At 46.0% G+C, this 20206-nt stretch overlaps 1 protein-coding gene across 1 annotated transcript in view; it reads left to right on the top strand.

Annotated features, from left to right (window-relative positions):
• SHH (sonic hedgehog signaling molecule) overlaps positions 1-18204 on the top strand; it is a 30222-nt gene extending 12018 nt beyond the window's left edge. The window contains exons 2-3 of the mRNA XM_073002884.2: positions 1352-1613; positions 16321-18204. Of these exons, the coding sequence (XP_072858985.2) occupies positions 1352-1613; positions 16321-17024 (966 nt within the window). The 3' untranslated portion in view covers positions 17025-18204. The remainder of the gene's footprint in view (positions 1-1351; positions 1614-16320) is intronic.
• The last annotated feature ends 2002 nt before the right edge of the window (positions 18205-20206 follow it).

The raw sequence follows: 20206 nt of genomic DNA, 5'->3' as shown, positions 1-20206 counted from the left end.
TAGCAACCCCACCGATTTTGTCCTGAAAGGCAAGGCAGAAGGAAGGCATAGTGGGGGGGGGGGGGGGGTTGCTCCTGGAGGAGAAGAGGATCTTCTTCCCTGGGCGACCTTTGAGCGATTTTCAGGAGCTAGAAATCACCGCAGTGCAATCTTTATCACAACACAGCTGGCGTGGGAAGGGTTAAGGGATTCCCCCCCCCCATCTCCCATTCACACTTGTTTCATCCAGCCCCCAGCCTGCTTGTATTTGTGTGCCTTCCAAACTTACTTTCTTGGTAGGCTTTCCATGGAATTCTGTAGCTTCAACAGGCCTTCTCCACAGTCCAGCCTTTTCTAGCAGCCTCTTCACTCCTCCCCCAATTCAATCGCTTGCGTGCATCCTCTCTACACAATGGCCAAAAACGCGCAGGGAGTCCTACCAGGGAATCCTCAGCCAAAGTTCTTCCCTTGTAAGTGGGGAAAGCACGGCAGCCTTAGGGGTCATGAACAGAGGGTCCAAAGGGTTTAAATGGCTGCTGTCCTCTGGTGATGCCCAGTGTGGTGTAGTGGATGGAGTGATGGACCAGGACTCGAGAGACCTGGGTTCGAATCCCCATTTGGCCAAGGAAAAACTCACTGGGGGGAGTGGGACTGGCAAAGCCACTCCTTAAATATCTCACTTACCTTAAAAGCCGTACTAGGGTCTCCATAAGTCGATTTCAACTTGAAGGCACAGAACAATCTCTTAAAGTAATCCCCAAACCTGGGTTTTGAAATCAGCAATGTTTTGAGTAAAGATGGATGCAATGGGAGGTTTGGGGCCCTGTATGATCCAGAAAGCTTTTATTCTGTGTCGATCTCTGGCGACTCTTGGTGGCTCGCACGCAGCCTTATCCTGAGGATTGAAAAAAATTACACACACCCCCCTTTCCTCCCTCTTCTACATCCTTCTCTTGAATTCCCTTGCACCCAAGAGGTTCTTACAAAGGATGCAGCTGCGTGGGGGGTTAAAGATCTTTCTGGGGCTATGTAGAGTCCAGGATCCTGCCTAACCCCGCAGGGCGATCCTGAGCCTCAAGGATGAGCATGGAGGATGGCGAGGGGGGGGCAGCTAGGGATAGAGAGCAAAGAGGGGTGTTTTGATTCTCCATGGTTGGCCCTTTGTCAAGGGGAGGCCTTCCGGGCTGAACAGCGTCCCCCCATGATCCCCAGTCTCAGCGAGGCTGGGGATGACGGGTGTTGTAGTCCAGGCCTTAGGACTAGGGGAGCTTTTTCTTCCCCCTCGGAGGCTGGTTCTCCCACTTTCCGCCGGCGCTTCTTTGAGCTCGCTCTCTCTTTTTTCTCTCTCTCTTCCCCCCCCCCACCCCCGCAGCGCTGCAAGGACAAGCTGAACGCCTTGGCCATCTCGGTGATGAACCAGTGGCCGGGGGTCAAGCTCCGCGTCACCGAGGGCTGGGACGAGGACGGCCACCACTCCGAGGAGTCGCTGCACTACGAGGGCCGGGCCGTGGACATCACCACCTCGGATCGGGACCGCAGCAAGTACGGCATGCTGGCCCGCCTGGCCGTGGAAGCCGGCTTCGACTGGGTCTACTACGAGTCCAAGGCGCACATCCACTGCTCGGTCAAAGCCGGTGAGGAGGAGGAGGAGGAGGAGCGGAGAGGGACCCGGGGGGGGGCGCGGATGGGTGGGGGGGACACGACACCGGGTACCGTTGACGGGAAAGAGACGCGCGCCTCTCTTACCAGCGTCTACACCGCGCCGCCCTCGCACTTCCATACCGCATTAAACTGCCGGGGGGGGGGGACTGCCCTGTGGAACGCTGGGATGTGTAGTTTTTTTGGAGGGGTGCCCAAATGAGCTGCCGAGAAGCGCCAGGGAACCCGCTGGCACTCCGGGTGTGAGAGGCGTCAGGACACCCCCCCGGATTACAGATCCCAGCATCCTGTATGTAGGGCAGAGGCAAGGTCAGGTTGGCCCGGAGCACGAGGGACCCCTTCCCCCCTCTCGGCCCAGTGTGTTCTGCTTCTAGCCAGCCAACTAGCCCCAAGATTGCCCAGAGATCCCGAATGTCCTCGGCGGGGCCAGTGCAGCTCAGCGATCCGCGTCTTCTTTCTCTTTTCGGCGCTGGGTGGCGAGAGGCCAAGCGCCGCCGTTTCGCCAGGTGTGCTTGGGTCTGGAAAAAAGAAAAGAAAAGAAAAAGAACCGGGCAGGATTGCACCACCCCAGGGAAATTCCCAGCGGGGGGAGAGAGAGAGGTTTGCCTCCCGACGGAATCGAAGGGAGACTCCGCCTCTCAGGTATTCGTAGCCACGGAAGGGCTTCGGGGAAGGCTTGACGCCGCGATCGCCGAAGGGCTCTTAAGCCGGAAGCCTCACCGCGTTCTGGGATCTGGCTGGGACGCCCCATCCGTCCAAACCAAGCGGGGTTAAGCACCTCTTCTTCCCTTTTCAATGCCCCGAGGGGGGGGGCGGGCAGCAGCGTGGACCTTCGGCCTTAAAAAGAGGACGAAGAGCTTTGTGGCACCTTGGGATCGGCCTGAGCTGCCCTCGGATGCATCAAGGCGCGGGCCGCTGCAGTCGAGGACAACGCGTCAACTTCAAGGTGCCACAAGACTCTTCGCCACTTAAAAAGGGGGAAAAAAGGACGTGTTTCCAACTTCTGAAGGCCAATTGGCCAACGGCAGTCAGGATTCGTCCCGTGTCTGAATCATTCGAAGTATCCCTTCGTAGTAGCTACGGGAACAGCGCTTAAGTCACGTTCCCTTAGGAAAAGAGTCCCATTGATTTTAGGGGCCCGGCCCGATCCAGAGAGCCCTGGGACCTCAGATCCCTTCCTTGTTTGGTAGTGATGACCCTCACGAGTGTGCGCAAGGGTGGCGCACACTCCAGTCAATTAATCTGGAGTAAACTGTGCAATAGTTTTCCTGCTGGGTTCAGATGCAACCGGTGGACCAGTGCCAAGATTTTAGCCTAGAAGCCTGAACCGATCGGCTTGGTAGACCATGCGATTCCTAAACTACTGAACCCGGTGCTTTGACGTCGGTTGCGTCAGTCCTGGGTTGCCGGAGGGCCTTCCGCCCCGATCAGGCACTCGCTTAAGGAAGTTCCAACAGAGAAACTGTGCGGACGATAGCGAATTCTAGCGCATTAAATGCACACCCCCCCCCATCCGCCCAGTTCTTCATTTTACCTTCATCCTAAAATAAGTAAAAAATCATTACAAGGATTAAAATTGTTTTGTCTCATCGCCTACAGTAACTCCCCGTTCACCCCCCGTCCCGTATGAAAAACAGCGCCCTTTTAATGTGAATCACAAATGGCGACGGATTAAATGGGTCAAATCCTGTGGAACGGGGCTACGGGTAACTTTTTCTCGCCTCCAAGCTTGCCTGGAAGAAAAGCTGTATAAATTCAGCGTCACCTGCTGCTAGGAATCCCCCGTGCTTTGAGCGCCACCTGCTGTTGCATCTGCGAAAGGCACCTTTGAGCCTTCGTCGCCGCCACGCTTCTGCATAAATTGTCAGTTTTTCGGCAAAACAGCTTTAAGGAGGGCAATGATTTCGGGAGATGGGCGCTGCTGCTTTTGCCGCCTCCCCCTCGTTTGCTTCCTGGCGTTTAAAGAAAACACTTCAGAAGTGCCAAGAAACAGGCAGCCGCGAAAGAAAAATGAGGCACTTACCGGTAAATGCTAACTCTATCACTTAAGGAGGAAAGATTAGCAAAGGGTGTGGTTCGCGAGGAGACTGGACTGAGACAGTAAAGGACCATGGGATCTGTAATCCAAAATTATCTGGATTTAGATTCGCTCTTTTCTTAACTCAGTTGGCTTCTGGATCTACCACATACAAAGTCGAATGAAATAAATTCTACTTTTGTAAGTAGTTCATAGGGTTGCAACTCCAGTCAAGAATGAATTCTTTTGGAATTTTAAATGGCCATTTCAAGCAGCTTACTCACCGTCGCCGCCCTGTTACTCTTAATTAATGCAGGTGATGGAAAGTATCTATACACTTGTAAGTGCCTGTCTATGCCTCTGATTTATCCTGACATCAGCTGTGTGTTAACTAACCACATTCCCATTTTATAGAGAGAGAAACTGAGCTATGACAGCACGATTCTTAACAACTGGCATGAGCGGTTTTGGTTTTTTAATAGTGCAGTTAAGAAGCTCTTAAGGGATACATCTAAACATGTGCCTGGGTCAATAATAATAATAAAAATAAAAATAAAAATAAAAATAAAAATAAAAATAAAATAAAATAATAATAATAATAATAATAATAATAATAATAATAATAATAATAATAATAATAATAATAATAATAATAATAATAATAATAATAATATGTTTTTATAATTTTGATGGACTGTTCCTGGTATTTTTGAATAATAATAATAGCAGCTCTGTGTTCATTTATGTAGAAACGAGGAGGAATTATTTCTCCATGCTTTGCGTACAAGAGATGTGAGTTGCATATCCCTGAACCTAGTATGCTGCTTTATATGCTCTCCATATGCAGAGCAAAGAATAGGGCGAATTCTGCCTTCATACAAAGTCAGCAACTGGTTCAGGTGGCAGAAGGCAGAAGGGAAACACGAGTCCCTTTGGCCTTTCCTATCTCTTGTAGGCTGCCCCATACCTCCTCTGCTACATCTAGTGATGGGGGGGGGAGATAAATATAATAGAAATCAATGACTACCTACAGTGGACCCTCTACTTATGGAATTAATCCGTATTAGAATGGTGGCTGCAAGTCGAAAAGTCTGTAGGTCGAATCTCCATTGACCTACAATGCATTGAAAACCAATTAATCCCATAACTGGCAGTTTTTATTCTATTTTTGTTCCATTTTGGGTTTTTTCTGGTCTGTAAGTCGATTCTCTGGCTGCAAGTTGAATCTAAATTTTGCGGCCAGAGAAGTCTGTAACTCGAAAAGTCTGTAAGTCGAGGGTCCACTGTATCTGCTGGATATATTACTATCCTCCATGTTTAATCTCTTTTTGGTCTGTTCAAAGGAAGGCCCCTTTGGATGTGTTGGAACACAGCCTGCATCATCCCCAGACAACAAGTTCACTTTGATAGGGTGATGGCAGTCGTAGCCTGATATGTGTAGAGGATGCAGGAGTTGGACAAGATTATTCTGTTCAGGTTGTAATCAGGGTGGAGCATCTAGGGCTTTGCATCAAAACATAGGGGGCACCCAAATCTGGGACTGACTCTCTTGGCCCTATTCGCTTTCCCTGTTTTTGAAAGCACAAAACATTTTCTTTCTTTCCCAGAGGAGTGGGGAGTCCATATTCTCCACTTCTTTTGTCATGGTGGGCTTGTGGCCATACTTCTGGGCAAGGGTGCTTTGGATGCCAAAATCGTTAGTTAAACTGAAATAACGACAGCAGTTGTAGTTGAAACGGTTGTCATCAGAGCAGCAGACGTGAGATGTTCCCCAGTCAGGCCTTCTGCCCTTGGAGCTCTGAGTCTTAAAGGGTTATAAACGCACCAAGATTATACAGATGTAAGGATGGGTGATACCTTTTGATGGACCGCTAAATACTCAAGCAAATTGCAAGCTTTCATGGAGAAAATTCTGCTTCTTCAGGCTTAGCACAGCCCCTTCATGGACAGTGTAGGAAAACTGTAGACAAGAACCCAAAAATTGATCGTACAAGTGTGTGAGAGAGGTGGTGTCCGTCCTCTTCGGCTTTGAGGGTCGTTTTCCCAACTTACCACTTTCCTACAGGCAACCCTGACCCGAGAATGCCAGCTCACTCTACTTGCATGCACTCAACCCAATCCGGATCCATCTTGCATCTATTCCATAGGGAGCACATCCTTCTACCAGGCCAAATCCGAGCATTAACATGCAGCCCACATCCACCACTTGGGAGAGGAGGGGGATAATCTGAGGATGTGTCACATGAGGTCGTGTGACTGTATGAGACGTGGATTTCCTGAGCGCTGTCTTGAATCCCATCCCTTCCAGCTGGTTTCCCAATGGTCAGGCTCTGGTTTCATGGCTGAGAATCCGATGAGAAGATTAAAAAACCTACGCGTTCCAGGCAGGGGGAAGTCTTTGAGCCGCCATCTCTATTTGCAAAAAGTATGATCCTGGAGATTGGAATGCGAACAAGGGGAACGCTTCCCCCGCCAGGCCTGAATGGCTGTCAGGAGGGCAAAGGAGGAGAGCGCAGGAGCAGTAAAGAGGCCGAGATAATGAAGGCTAGTGAGAACAAACTCTTCCATTTCATATTCAAATACCCATCTTGAGTGTTTTGGAAAAGTCTCCTGGTCTGTGCAAATAGGGCCTGGGGGGGGGACTTTATGTGCGTGCATGGGGAGCAGGGCCCCCCTCTCTTTTTTTTTTTTTGAGTGCATGTGTGTGTGAATTGGCATCAAGGGTCCCCTGCACCTGAACAAATAGGGTGGGTGGGGGGGCTAGGGTGGAGACTTGGAAGTGTCCCCTCTTCTCCCAGAGTGCCTCCCTTTATTATCCAGATCAGAATGACAGTGCCGGCCCTTTATTGGATTTTAATTAGAGAACCCAAATAAGGGCCCCAGCTCAAAGGAGCAGATTCTCACACCTCCACCACTTGGCCGGCCTGTTTACCGAGTTGCTATACAACTGGACCTATTCATCAAGGACCTCGGAGTGGGCAAACAAAATCTCAGGCCGAAGCAGGGACTGGGGGGGTGGACAAGACAGGAAAGGGGCCATGCTGTAGGAGCGTACCGGGGGCTTCCTCGGAAAGGGCATCCTTAGCGGTCACAATCCCACCTCCCCAGGAAATTTCTGGCTGGTTCATTGCCTAGTACTCCACTCCCAAGCAAAAGGGATAAAGTCAATCAATAAATACTTTGTTTGGTTTTATTATTCTTTTTATTCTTCCCTGTCCTTCCTGAAAAAGGCATTAGGAAAAGTTCCAAGGGTGGATTTTTAAACTGTCCTAATGCAGCCTGCAAGCCACAGAGCGGTGGAGTGGGGAGGGCCCGGCACCAGACCATCGGCTGTCCCGCCGTGCCCTGCTTTTAGGAGGAAATGGGGTCTAGAAATAGCGCACTGAGAAGACAAGGGCAAACTTGAGAGAGAGAGAGAGAGAGAGATAATGAGTGAGAAGGAGAGAAGAAATATGCTGTTATGAAATGACCTTCGTACTTGAGAGGAAGAGTCACATCAGTACATGGCTGGATGTGATCATCACAGACAATATATATTTTTCAAAAGCACCTTTCGCAAGGGACAAGATGACCCGTGAGCATTATTTCGGGTTTGGTAAGGATGGCATTTCTGTCAAAAACCAGAGCTAATAAAAATTACTTTTCTGGACTACAGTCCACAGATTTCCCCCAGAAGGCATTCAACAACCATTTGAGATTTTTGAACCCATGTCCTTTGGAATGTAGAGTTTGTTGTTGGCCAAGAGTCTGTTCTCTGGTGTGAAGCTCGAACCTTTTCCATCTGGAAAAGGTTCGGGCTTTCCATAGGGCTCTGCCCTATATGGTCCCACACAACATATGTCACAGATGCCCCTGCAGATGTGTCTCAAAGCTAAGGGCTACAGCTAAGATGGAACAGCTGAAATTTTACCTCAGCTTATTCTTTGATATCTTTTGGTTTCTTTAAATTTTCACTCTGCCTATCTAGGGGCCAGGCCACTGCAGTGGGAAGCTTAGAATGTCACAACATAGACATAAAATAAAATTAAAACATCAAACAAAAAAGAAAACCAAATCTACACTAACGATATTATATTATGGTTGAAAATGAGTGCCATATTACCTCCTTCGTTTACAACCACAATATCATGTAATTAAAATCTGGCACTGAATTTACTGGTTAGTCTTAGTGAATGCTAAATCCTATTCACAGCATAAGCTCTTTCTTTAGGGACGGGGCGCCCTGTTCTCCTCTTTTCCATGGGGGGGGGGGTTTGCTCACATCCAATCTTCAAAATGGAGTGGATTGGAGATGATGCCATTTGCCCTGGCGGACAAAATAGCTGGTTATGGCTCTGCAAATTAGGTGTGAGTGGAACCACTGCTCTTGTATTGACATGCCCCACCAACTGGTGCTCAGAGGAATACTGGGGTGGTCCCTCATTCCTTGGCCCACCTTCACCATTTCAGCCTGGCCAACTAACTCACAACGATCCGACTTAGTGAGAGACATCTTATCTTCGTTTCATTTCTCCATCTGGCCCAAGCATTCCCAGCCCATCAGGGTGGGAGATGTATTTTTTTTCCCCTTCTCACAAAAGAATTCCTTTATATAGATTTGAGAAAAGGAAGAGTTAGGCAACTTTGAAGCTTGGCTGGATAGCTGGTTTAGGTATCTAGTTGCAGAGCCAGAGGATGGGAATTTATTGGAGCCAGCCTGTGTGGCGTTGGGCATCCTGCACAGTCTCCAGCGGTGCCCCCAAGAAGAAAGAGATGTGGCAAACCAATTCTGAGTATTCTCTACCTGGAAAACCCTGAAAAAGGGTCGCCATGAATCAGAATTGAGTTGACAGCACGTGATGATGATGATGATGATGATGATGATGACGATTATTATTATTATTATTATTATTATTATTATTATTATTATTATTATTATTATTATTATTATTATTATTATTATTATTATTATTATTATTATTTATTATTATTATTATTATTATTATTATTAATTGTGTTGTTGTTGTTGTTGTTGTTGTTGTTGTTGATGATGATGATGATGATGATGATGATGATGATGATGATGATGATGATGCACCTCTGGAGGAGCAGAAGGCCAGTGTTCTCACTTCTAGGACCCACTGGGGGTCACGTCAGACTTCCAAAAAGTAACATTGGGAAAGTAAATGTTCAAATGTTACTTTCAAAATGTGGTACTGTATTTAGAAGATTAGATGCATTCTTGCTGTTTAATGTAAAAAAAAATTGATTATTTTAAGATTAGCACACCAAATTTTTTCAACTGAAAGAGTAAGGGAATCAGCTGCCTGTGTGTGTGTGTGTGTGTGTGTGTGTGAGAGAGAGAGAGAGAGAGAGAGAGCGAAGGAGGGAGGGAGGGAGAAGGAAGCAATGTGTGATTGTTAGTGCCGGCCAATAGAACCATAACAAGCAGCTGTGGCACCCAGGACAAGGGGCACCACCTCCCACTCAGTTCACCAAGAGGTACGGGTGTGTGACCTCCACCCAAGGAAAATGAGGAGGAGGAAATGGTGTCTCCCCAAAAGGGAAAGAAAGAAGTAGAGCTGGGTCTTGCCATTTATCTTCTTAACACTTCCCAAGAAAAGAAATAGATGTACTGTACCACTAGATCATAGTTCCCTCCAAATCTGGATGCCCTGAGGCAAAGACCTAGTTACAGCTCTACTAGCCAGCTCCTATGAAGTTGATGCTGCAGCCCTTGGCCTAAAAGGCTTAGGCCAAAGTCCAGTTACTAGTCCCAGCTGGAACAGATGCCATGAAGTGGGACTCAGCGCTTCTGCTGATCCCCTTCCTTCAGTGGGATTCCTGTAGCTGAGACTAGCGATTTGATTTAGGCTCTAATCATGCCAGTACTCTCCTCAGGCGCCCAGGTGTTGCTCTAGTCTAGAGGCACATGGTAGCTATGGTGCAATGAAATGGATGGAAAGAAGCAGGCAACATGTGGCTGTCCTGTGGTTGGACTACAAATCCCATTGTCCTTCTCCATTAGCAATGTTGGCTGTGTGGGCTCGCGCTGATGGGAGATGCAGCCTGACAATTGATTTTGGGCTGTAAGAAAGGCAGGCACAAGTGTGTGTGTGAATCCAGACTCTGTTGTGATGATGACTAATTACTAAGGAAAAGTTGCAATATACTGCCTTCTAGCCTTATTCCTCAAGTACTTTTAAGGGTATTTTTTGTATTATGAAATCAGCCCAGGTGAACTTTGCCCAGCCAAATCCATGCAAGGCCGGTCCTACCGCTAGGCAGTGTGAGGTGGCTGCCTCAAGCAGTGATTATCCCTAAAACCAGTTGCTAGCCCCAGTTGGACTAAGCCTCACTGAACCGACTGCTGGGTTGTAAATCAACACGGAAATCGTATTCATACTCTAGTTGGGACTAGCAATTGATTTTAGGCCTAGAGACGTTGTTCTGTTTTTGTTGCTTAGTCGTTAAGTCATGTCCGACTCTTCGTGACCCCATGGACCAGAGCACGCCAGGCCCTCCTGTCTTCCACTGCCTCCCGAAGTTGGGTCAATGTTGTTAAGAGTAGCAAAACAGTTAGTTGTTAAATTATCATTGTTGCCTTGTTGTTGTCAGAGAGCGGGGGACATGTTTGGAAAACACTCTGCCCGAAGTCCCCATCCTGGATGTTCTCTCTCTCTCTCTCTCTCTCTCTCTCTCTCTCTCTCGCTCTCTCTCGCTTCTGGACAGGGCAGTTGCTCAGCTCCTCAGGCAACAGAATCTATTGGGCCCTCTCTGGGTGGCTCGGTTCCCCTGAGGGCAGAAGGTTGTCTCCCTGGGTTTTGTTAAGAGGAAGGCCTTCAAGCCTCCTCAGCCAGGGAGTCGCCCACCGACCCTGTGCGAATTTGGGGTGCCCATTGGCCCAAGAGGTCCTCAGAGGGGCTTGATCTGAATATGAGCATTTGAGCATTCAAGCCAGAAACAAAACAAAAAAGAGAACCCCCTCAGATTTGAATGTGAATTTGAAAGCCGCTCCTTGTTTGAGCTCCACAAGCATTCCTTGTTTGAGCGGAGCGGCCGATGTTTAACTTCCTGGGCAGAGCAACAGCCCCACCTTAGTAGGGTTGGACTCTTTGAAGAGAGTGTTAAATTATTTCAGGCAATAAATATGTCCAAGGAAGCTGGTATATTTATTACACGAGATGCAGTATCTGAGAAAAACGTTTGAAAAGAAACCGAGGGCCCCCGTTTTGGAGAGGGGACGAGCTGCTTGTGGGTTCTTTGTTTTCCTCTCTGTTGGCATTGCCCTAGCTAAGAGAAAATCGGTTTAAGCCGGTTTCCTGTGGGCCTACGCTTCAAAAAAGAAAAGCAGTAAAAAAAAAAAAAAAAACTTCACATAGAATGCAAGACACTTCATTTCCAAGGGTACAAATTCATATATATATAAGTTGATCCCAACTTCTGGGACTCTAGAGGAGTTTCCAAGGTATGTGAAATATTTAAGCTGCTTCAAGTTAAGAAGTCAGCATAGGCATTTGCTGTTGCCCACCAGTGACATGACTTGGCATGCAATCAGAAATACCTACACTGACTTCTTAAGTTGTAGCAACCCATAAATTTCAGTTGCTGAAATTTATGTGGGTAGAGTTACACAATAAACCAGTAGGAGAGCCACTGCAGTGTAGTGGAAAGAGTGTCTGATTAGGACTCAGGAGACCTGAGTTCAAATTCTCGCTCAGCTATGGAAACTCACTGGGAAGTGGTGCTGGTAAAAACACTCCTTAAATATCTCACTTATCTTGAAAACTCTACTAGAGTAACCATACCTTGGAGTTAATTTGATGGCACATGGCACGTACACTGTGGAAATGTGTAAGAAAATTCTAGCTAGTGCAATTCTTATTCTTATGCTTAACATTAACCATCAGTGGGCCAAATCAGATAATATTGTTTGTTTGATCCCTTGTACATTTAGTAGCAAGGAAGACTGTCGCTTACCTTTCCGTCTAACAACTCAATCCCTATCCTGCCGGCTCCATCCCTGGCCAATCTCACAAGGGTTGAGTTGGACCTAGTTAGCTTTTTGGGCTACAACAGCTCAAATCCCAATTCCATAGATAGAAAGATCCTCTTGGGGTCTGTATGATCTGAAACTAGATGAAAAAAGTGGATAGGTTACTTCAAAGGGGAAATTTCAGCTAGTCCGATTTAATGCAAGAGACACCTGCTGAAATTCCCTCCTCCATATAGCTATTAAAAAGGTAGAAGAACCTGGTCTTCTTTTGCATCTCATCACCTCATCCAAACCTATTTCCAAGCAAGGCTTGATCTCCCTGGACTCAATCGCTTGCGGCTGAATGTTGTTGCAGAGTGTTGGGATGGGCAGGTGTGCAGTGAAACGAGATATCCTTTCACTGTCAAAGCAAAGTGTGCTGCTTATATAAGGCCCCATAGTCTTGAAGCACTTTCTGGGCAGTTTACAATTCAATTATGCAGGGTACACATTGCCCTCCCCCCTTGAGCTGGGTATTCAGTTTACCAACCTCGGAAGGATGGAAGGCTGAGTCAACCTTGAGGATCGAACTCAGATCATAAGCAGAGTCTTCACTGCAGTACTGCGGTTTTACCATTGCACTACAAGGCTCTGTCACTATGCACAGTACATAGATATGTGCCCCCCAGACGAATGTGTATCAATGTACAGTATGTGGAAGCAAGAAGAAGGGGGACCAAAAAAGCAAACAAACCCTTAGTGACTTTGCAGGGGCAAGACACAACTTGCAGAAATGCAAGTTGTGTCAAGTTGAGACAGAGCGAGAAGGAAGCAGTAAATCCAGAGCTGGAAACAAGTTTGTTTACTAAATGAAGGGCTTTGCTTACTTTACGGATTGCAACACCATTTCTGTTGCATGCAAAAGACGACACTGGGAGAGAGAAGGAGAAAGGGGGGAAAATTGGACAGCAGAGCAACATCCCTTCATTTTCGAGGTGCGTGTGTGTGAGAGAGAGCGGGAGCTGTGCTGTGCACACTTCCTAGCGATTTTATTAACTGCCTTCCAGTCAATGTCTGCCCGTCTAAAAATTGCAGCTGTAATGAACCAAATTAAAAGTGTAATGGGTTGTGCCGTGCCATTAGCAGGAGTTCAGATTTTGTCTGCTGCTTTGAAGCACATCTGAGGGCACAGGTTCTGCCTTCTCCCTAGCAACCAGGTTTCCATAGCAACAGATGCAGGGGCCGCCAAGACAGAGAGATCCACATTTCGACGACTGCCGTATCCTTGCAAAAGTTGCACGAAGCCACTTGTCTTTGCATCCCCCACCACCCTGTCTCCAGCTTGGCATTATTCTTCGAAGCATGGACATGGGAATTGGTGGACTACAACTCCCACAATCGCATTGATGGTTGAGGGATTCTGGGAACAGTGATAAAAAAAAAGTCACATTTCCCAGCTTTGTTATTATTTGCTAACTTATTTATTATTATCTGCCTTTCAGTATAAACTAATCCTAAAGCAGAGGCATTGTACTGCTTCCAAACCATCGATGTGTCTCCTTAGGCACAGGGGCTGCTCCGGCATCTCCTCATTCTGAAGCAAGCCTGGACCAGTCAGCTATTCGTAGAGGGTGCTGTTTTCTAGAGCAGTGGTCCCCAACCTTGGGCCTCCAGATGTTCTTGGACTGCAACTCCCAGAAGCCTTCACCATCAACTGTTCTGGCCAGGATTTCTGGGAGTTGAAGTACAAGAACATCTGGAGGCCCAAGGTTGGGGGCCACTGTTCTAGAGAGCTTCCTGGCCATGACAGCTGAGGGATTCTGGGAGTTGTGTTTTCCTTTATTAAACAGAACGATGCTCAGGGCTGCTGAGAGAGGACATCATCATCAGGACTTGCTAGCTAGACTGGCCTTTTTTTACTCCCTCTTCCTCCTCCTCAGTTGCTCCTCCTGTTTCTTTGCCCACCAGCCACCAGCAAGGTGTTGGGAGGGGGATCTATCACTTTGGCTCTCCCTTTGAAGTTCCATTGAAGCCAATTACCTTGTCTAGTTGTGACTTACTTTAGTAATGGCACTTATGGAGGAAGGCACTCAGCAAATCCCCACTGATTCTATGGGCCTACTGTAATGCCACTTCCTCCACTAAGCCAGTGGTTCTTAACCTTTGTTACTCAGGTGTTTTTGAACTGCAACTCCCAGAAACCTCAGCCAGCAGAGCTGATGGTGAAGGCTTCTGGGAGTTGCAGTCCAAAAACATCTGAGTAACAAAGGTTAAGAACCAGTGCACTAAGCAATAGGAGTTCACCCATTGTGTTCTCACTGTCACTGCTCCTAACCCACAAACCTTCCAAGCTCTGTGTTATCCTTGCTAGCAGCGCAGAGCATGCTCTCTGGTTCTCTCTAGTGGCCATTTTTGATATTGCATATGGCAAATATTTACAAAAATATGAAGACAAAACCAAACAATACCTCCATTGCTACTTAGAAGTGATAATAGAGTGGCATAAAACCTGAAAAAAAATCCCTGTAAAATGTCTCTGAAAATTAACTAGAAATTTTAGCCATATTGCAAAGGTAATGCAGTTACATGTTACATGAATTACATTGCTTGTTGCTGTTGATGCTCAAAAAGCACCTTGTTGCTGGTAATGACATTATTTGAAACAATTTACTTCCAAATTCTAAGACAGTGGCTCTGTCTTCAATAGCTCACCAATTGAGGAGTCTTACATTGATAACGGCCTGCATTAATACTGAATAACTCACAGCATGAGAGTGTGCTTATAGAGGTCGGGGCTTCCTTTACTAAGCAGTACAGTACTCCTATACCCAGAAGCAGACTCATTAGATTCATGTACAGTATTTGAGTAGACATGTTCCAGATTACATTGTCAAGGAAACGGTTCATTAAATTGTAAATAGGTACAATTTTCTAACTTTAAAAAGTGTCCTAGTCAGCATAAATCTTTTTTAATGCTAATTCTTCAGACACGGATGTTTCGAGAATGCACAAAACTAGACAGCAAGAGTATAAAAACCTCTCTTTTAATCTATCTTTACTCCTTAAATCAGATGTTATCCCCCCCTTTTTTTGGCTGTTTTTCTTAATACAATTGAGTTATTTGCTATATTCATGTGCATATACTGTAATTTGTAATTCACTGAGAAAGCAAGGAAAATATTAAATATTCTAACAAGTAAGGCTAGAGGTCAAACCTGTCCCCCCCACACACAGACACCTCACTCCATCACAATGCCAGGAGAGGTGTTCTAAACATGACCACTTTAAGAAAAGGGGAGAGAGGTGGGCAGTGGGTTGGTCCTGGTTTGCTCCTTCTTGTCATTTATGACAACCAGCTGGGCAGCTGAGAATGGTAGGAGAGAGAAAGACGGAGGGAGCCCTTTCGCAATTTCCTTGCTACCCCTTTAATTCTAATGGGATGCGTGCTAACTTCATAGGTAAGGAAGCAGGTGTACAAACATGTACAGAGTAAGGAGGGGTGGGTGGAGAGATTAGATTTCAAAGCCTCCTAGCCTGTCCTGGGAAAGAGGCAGGCATGTTTTGTGGGAACTCCTCGTCTGGCATTGTTATAAGGCACATAACACTCAGCCAGGTACCATTGCCAACGGTAGGGATTTTCCCAACATTTAATCTTTAAAAACTAGTTGCAGGGCTCAAAAAAAGCTACACCCTTGAATATGGAAGCCAGTCTCCTACGCCCACCTCTTCTGATGCTGAGTGGTAAGACTGCAGATATTCAATCCTGCTTCAAGGCACGGGTGATCTGGCGTTCTCCAGTTTCAGGGGCGAAAAAAATATATGCTAAAACAAGAGGAAAGTGCAAGGTAGATTCATCCATGTTTAAGGGTAACATGCAAACAGCAGTGGGTACAGAAGTAGCCAGAAACTGCTTTCAAGGCCACGGCTGGGACTTCCCCAGTTCCAGAGATTCTCAGAACATTTAAATGCAAAAGAGATAGCGGGAATAATGAACACTAGCATGTTTAAATTATGCCCAGTGCTTTGAATTATGAGGAAAAGGCACAAGAAGACATAGCCATTCAGATTACTCCTTTTTTTTCCTTTTTTTAAAAACTGTTCCTCTGGCATTGAAAACATGTTCTTGGGCTGAACCCTGCTCAAATTAAGCCCTGGATTTTCCCATACATGGAGGGAAGTATTAGACTGATAATTACAAGCGGAGATCTAGGGACAGACATGGACTTGAGCCAGAGGTATGACGTGTTTACTGTTGAGCACTTCAGAGCAGGGGGTAGCCATTACAAGAAGACAATAAGAGATGTCTCCTCTGGAAAGACAGGATAGCAGCAACTCGGGGGTGGGGTGGGGTGTGTGAACCAGCTAAGACATTAGCTTCACAATTAGAAGGGGATAAAGTATTTTCCCTCCCTCCAATACTTCAATAGCTCCTGTTTCTGCACAGCCCCCTTGCAAATGAAGTCTGTGTTTACCTGCCAGTAGCCAATCACAAGTCAGAAATACGCTGATCTCAACTTGCAGAGCTCAGAAATCCTGTGCCAAATTTGTTTTCGAACACATTTAACGCCTTAATAGCGCTCTGTTTGTAACCATAGGTTTGCTGTAATATCTCTTTTCTCCCATAGGCGTCTTTCTCTCCCTTTAGGTAAAATGATCGTTTCTCACTGAACTTGTAAATAAATAGTAACATGGTCTCTTGTCTTCCGTCCAGAAAACTCAGTGGCAGCCAAATCTGGTGGCTGTTTCCCCGGAACGGCCTGGGTGAACCTGGAGCAAGGAGGAACCAAGCTGGTGAAGGACCTCCATCCCGGTGACAGGGTGCTGGCAGCCGATACGGAAGGGCACCTGCTTTACAGCGAATTCCTTGCCTTCCTGGACCAGGAAGAGGCCCACATGCACAAGCTGTTCTACGTCATCGAGACCCGAAGGCCCCAGACACGGCTCTTGCTGACGGCGGCCCACCTCCTCTTTGTGGCCCCACCCCAGAACCGCTCTCAACCCCAGCCCATTTTCGCCAGCCGAGTACGGCCGGGACATCGCGTCTACGTGCTGGGCCAAGGGGGCCAGACACTGTTGGAGGCGGCCGTCCATCGGGTGTCCCTGCAAGAAGAGGCTTCGGGGGCTTACGCCCCACTAACCGCTCAGGGCACCATCCTCATTAATCAGGTGCTGGCTTCCTGCTACGCTGTCATTGAGGAGCATAGCTGGGCCCACTGGGCGTTTGCCCCTTTCCGCGTCGCCCACGCCCTCCTGGCCATGCTGTACCCCGGTGGTTTTTCCTCCCCTGCACTCCTGCCAGCGATGGCACCCAACGAGGCTCCAGCCGGAGTCCACTGGTATTCCCGTCTCCTCTATCACGTTGGCCGCTGGGTCTTGGATTCTGAGATGATACACCCACTGGGGATGGCCAGCTGAGAGGGACTGTTCTCCAAACTCCGCTTTTGCCCGATGTAAGAATAAAATAATACACACCGGGGGGGGGGGAATACTAAGATGAAGAAAGAACGAAAGGAAGAACAAAGGAAGGAAGAAAAGAAGGAAGGAAGAGAGAGAAAGACTTTAAATCAATAATAACAGTAGGACAGTCCAAAGTAGACTTTTAAAGAACAGGAAGAGCCCAGGAAAGCTTTTTTGTTTTAGTTTATAAATATATATAAATATATATTTTTATTTGATTTATATTTTTGTCTATTTGTTTTCTTGTTTTCGTTGTCCGTGTCTCCTGGATATTTATTTGTTTGGTATTTTAAAATAGATGTTTTAAAGAATATGAACCCGATTTGCAAGAGCCTTAAATAGTTTCTTTGATAATTTATTATCATGCGAACTGTACACTCACAGGGAGAAGAAAATTATTTTGCGAGGCCAAGCAAAACTGCACAGAGTTCTATTTTTCTATGTGTTCATGTCTGTCCAGATTCTCCAAAAGGAAGCCGCCAGTCCCTCTCATCTATACCTTGCTTTTCATTTTCCCAGCAGCGAGTCTCAGAACAAACAGCCGATAATCCTCTGTGGGAAGGGTGGGGAAGGGATCCGTAAATTATATTTTTATACACAGAATTGTAAATTCAATTTTTTTAAAAAAGAGAGATCAATACTTAACAGTCACATTTCATTTTTTTTAAATAGTGTAAAATATGAGAATATATTATTTTAATTTAAATAGTATAAAATGTAGTATCATCTTCTGCATTATTTCTCTTGTCCTTAAACTATTTTGCTTTGTAAAAAAAAGAATAAGAATAACAACGACCCCTTTTGTCCACATTCTTGGAACTGAAGACTGTTACACAACCTCATTCATTTGCAAAACTGTGGAGAGAAACTCTCTTATTTTCACCTTCAGAAATCAAGCAGAAGAAATTTATGAGAAAAAAAATATTTTTTAAAAAGCGCACATGCTGGCTAATCTGTGGCAATGGAGACTAGTTTGTACAGAGAGGGAGGGTAAAAGGATGTTTTGCATTAATAAACTGAGAAATAACTGCTGTCAATTTACTAAAATGTATTTTTTGAATATTTTGTAATAGTTTTAATAGTTTTATAGAAATAAAATGTGCCATGCACAGTCTGGTTAGTATATAATGACAAAGAATTCCTGGTGCATCACATTCTTTTTCTTCTTTAAAATGTTGTTTAGGGTTAGGGAATGTGAATTTCTAACATCAAGTCTTGTTAAGTTTTACTGACTGGTCGAATTTATCCCAATTTTATGGATTCCCAACGATGGTGAGAAAGGAAGCAGAGGTACTACGGTGCCTGGAATTTAACACATTACGATCTCCAAAATGTTTCATTCTCTTGACAGTTGTTACAACAAATAATTTGACCTTAATAGTAACATAACGTCATTCATTCAGAAGTTCAGTGTTTCTTAAGATGGTCAATTGAAGATGGGCTGAATCCAGACTGATTTGTGTTTATAGCTGACCTATTGAAATACTTGTAACTTAAGTTCTATGTAAACAGCTCAAATACCACAGTTTTCAATGAGTCTGCTTTAAGTGTGAATCCAGTTACAGTTTGGACTGCCATATTCATGCCCTCCCTGCGGATGCTGGAAACTGTGGATATTGTGAAACCTATATATAGGGATGTGATGGCGCTGGAGGTTAAACCGCAGAAGCCTTTGTGCTGCAGGGTCAGAAGACCAGCCGTCGTAAGATCGAATCCATGCGACGGAGTGAACGCCCATCGCTTGTCCCAGCTCCTGCCAACCTAGCAGTTCCAAAGCATGTAAATGCAAGTAGATAAATAGGTACCACTTCAGTGGGAACGTAATGGTGTTCCATGTCTAGTTGTGCTGGCCACGTGACCACGGAAACTGTCTACGGACAAATGCTGGCTCTACGGCTTGGAGAAGGGGATGATCACCACCCCCTAGAGTCGGACACGACTGGACTAAATGTCAAGGGGAACCTTTACCATTACTATATATAGGAGTCTTTCGTTCCCTCTAGTGGCCATTTCTGGTCATGCATCTTTGAAAAAATGTATCTTGGGGTGTGTGTGTGTTAATTTAATATTTTCAGGCAGCAGATAAGTAAGTGAAACCACGGTACTGATCCCATGGATACTCTTCCTGTTTCCAAAGTCTGGATTCTGCCTCTTTTCACTTATGAATACCTGCCACTAAAGAAGAGACCACTGCTCTCTTTTAGGGTTTTCATATATGAAAAAATGTACAGTAGCTTGTAAAGGATATGCGGAGCTTGAAAATGTTAACTTTTGTTATTTTGGATTAAGACTCCCAGAAACTAAGACAGCTTTACCTTTGCCTAGGGAGAAGTGAGCTACAGCTCACAAAGGTAAAGGTTCCCCTTGACAATTTGTCCAGTTGTGTCCAAATCTAGGGGGCGGTGCTCATCTCAGTTTCCACCCATAGAGCTAGCATTTTGTCCGAAGGCAATCTTCTGTGGTCACGTGGCCAGCACAACTAGACACAGAATGCCGTTACCTTCCCACCATGATGGTACCTATTTTATCTACCCGCATCTTGCATTTTGCATGCTTTTGAACCGCTAGGTTGACAGGAGCTGGGACAAGCGACGGGCGCTCACTCCGTCGCGTGGATTCGATCTTATGGCTGCAGGTCTCCTGACCTTGCAGCACAGAGGCTTCTGCGGTTTAACCCGCAGCGCCACCACGTCCCTACAGCTCACAAAAGCTTAGGCTAAAACAAAAATTGTCCGACTGGATCAAAATGTTTGCATGGAGTCTGGCCTTGCTGCTAGAATGAGGTGGATGCCTCCGGCGGCTGATTCAAGGTGTACCAAAAGGCTGACAAATGCTTTGTTATATCAATTGTATGTTTGTTGCCTGAGAGTGGAAAAGGCACAGTGGGGAAATTTCTGCTACAAAAGCTGAATTTGGGGATAGTGCTTTTTGATCCAAAGGTAGGCAGGTGCAGGATGTGATTTACTATGCTACAATTACTCAGGCAATTGTGGGTCTGCCTGATTTCAAGGGCTAGGAGGGCCCAAACACCAAGTGAACCCTGTCCATTGAGATCACTGATTGGTTATACCTGACCTGGTAGAACTATAAAAATGCTTCCAGGTTTTCCTGGGGTTTTGTCCAACATTCAAAATGGCAAA

This window comes from Pogona vitticeps, chromosome 6, assembly GCF_051106095.1.
Source record: "Pogona vitticeps strain Pit_001003342236 chromosome 6, PviZW2.1, whole genome shotgun sequence".
Classification (NCBI taxonomy): domain Eukaryota; kingdom Metazoa; phylum Chordata; class Lepidosauria; order Squamata; family Agamidae; genus Pogona; species Pogona vitticeps.
The sequence above is the reverse complement of the archived record's forward strand: the minus strand, read 5'-3'. Positions and strand labels throughout refer to the sequence as shown.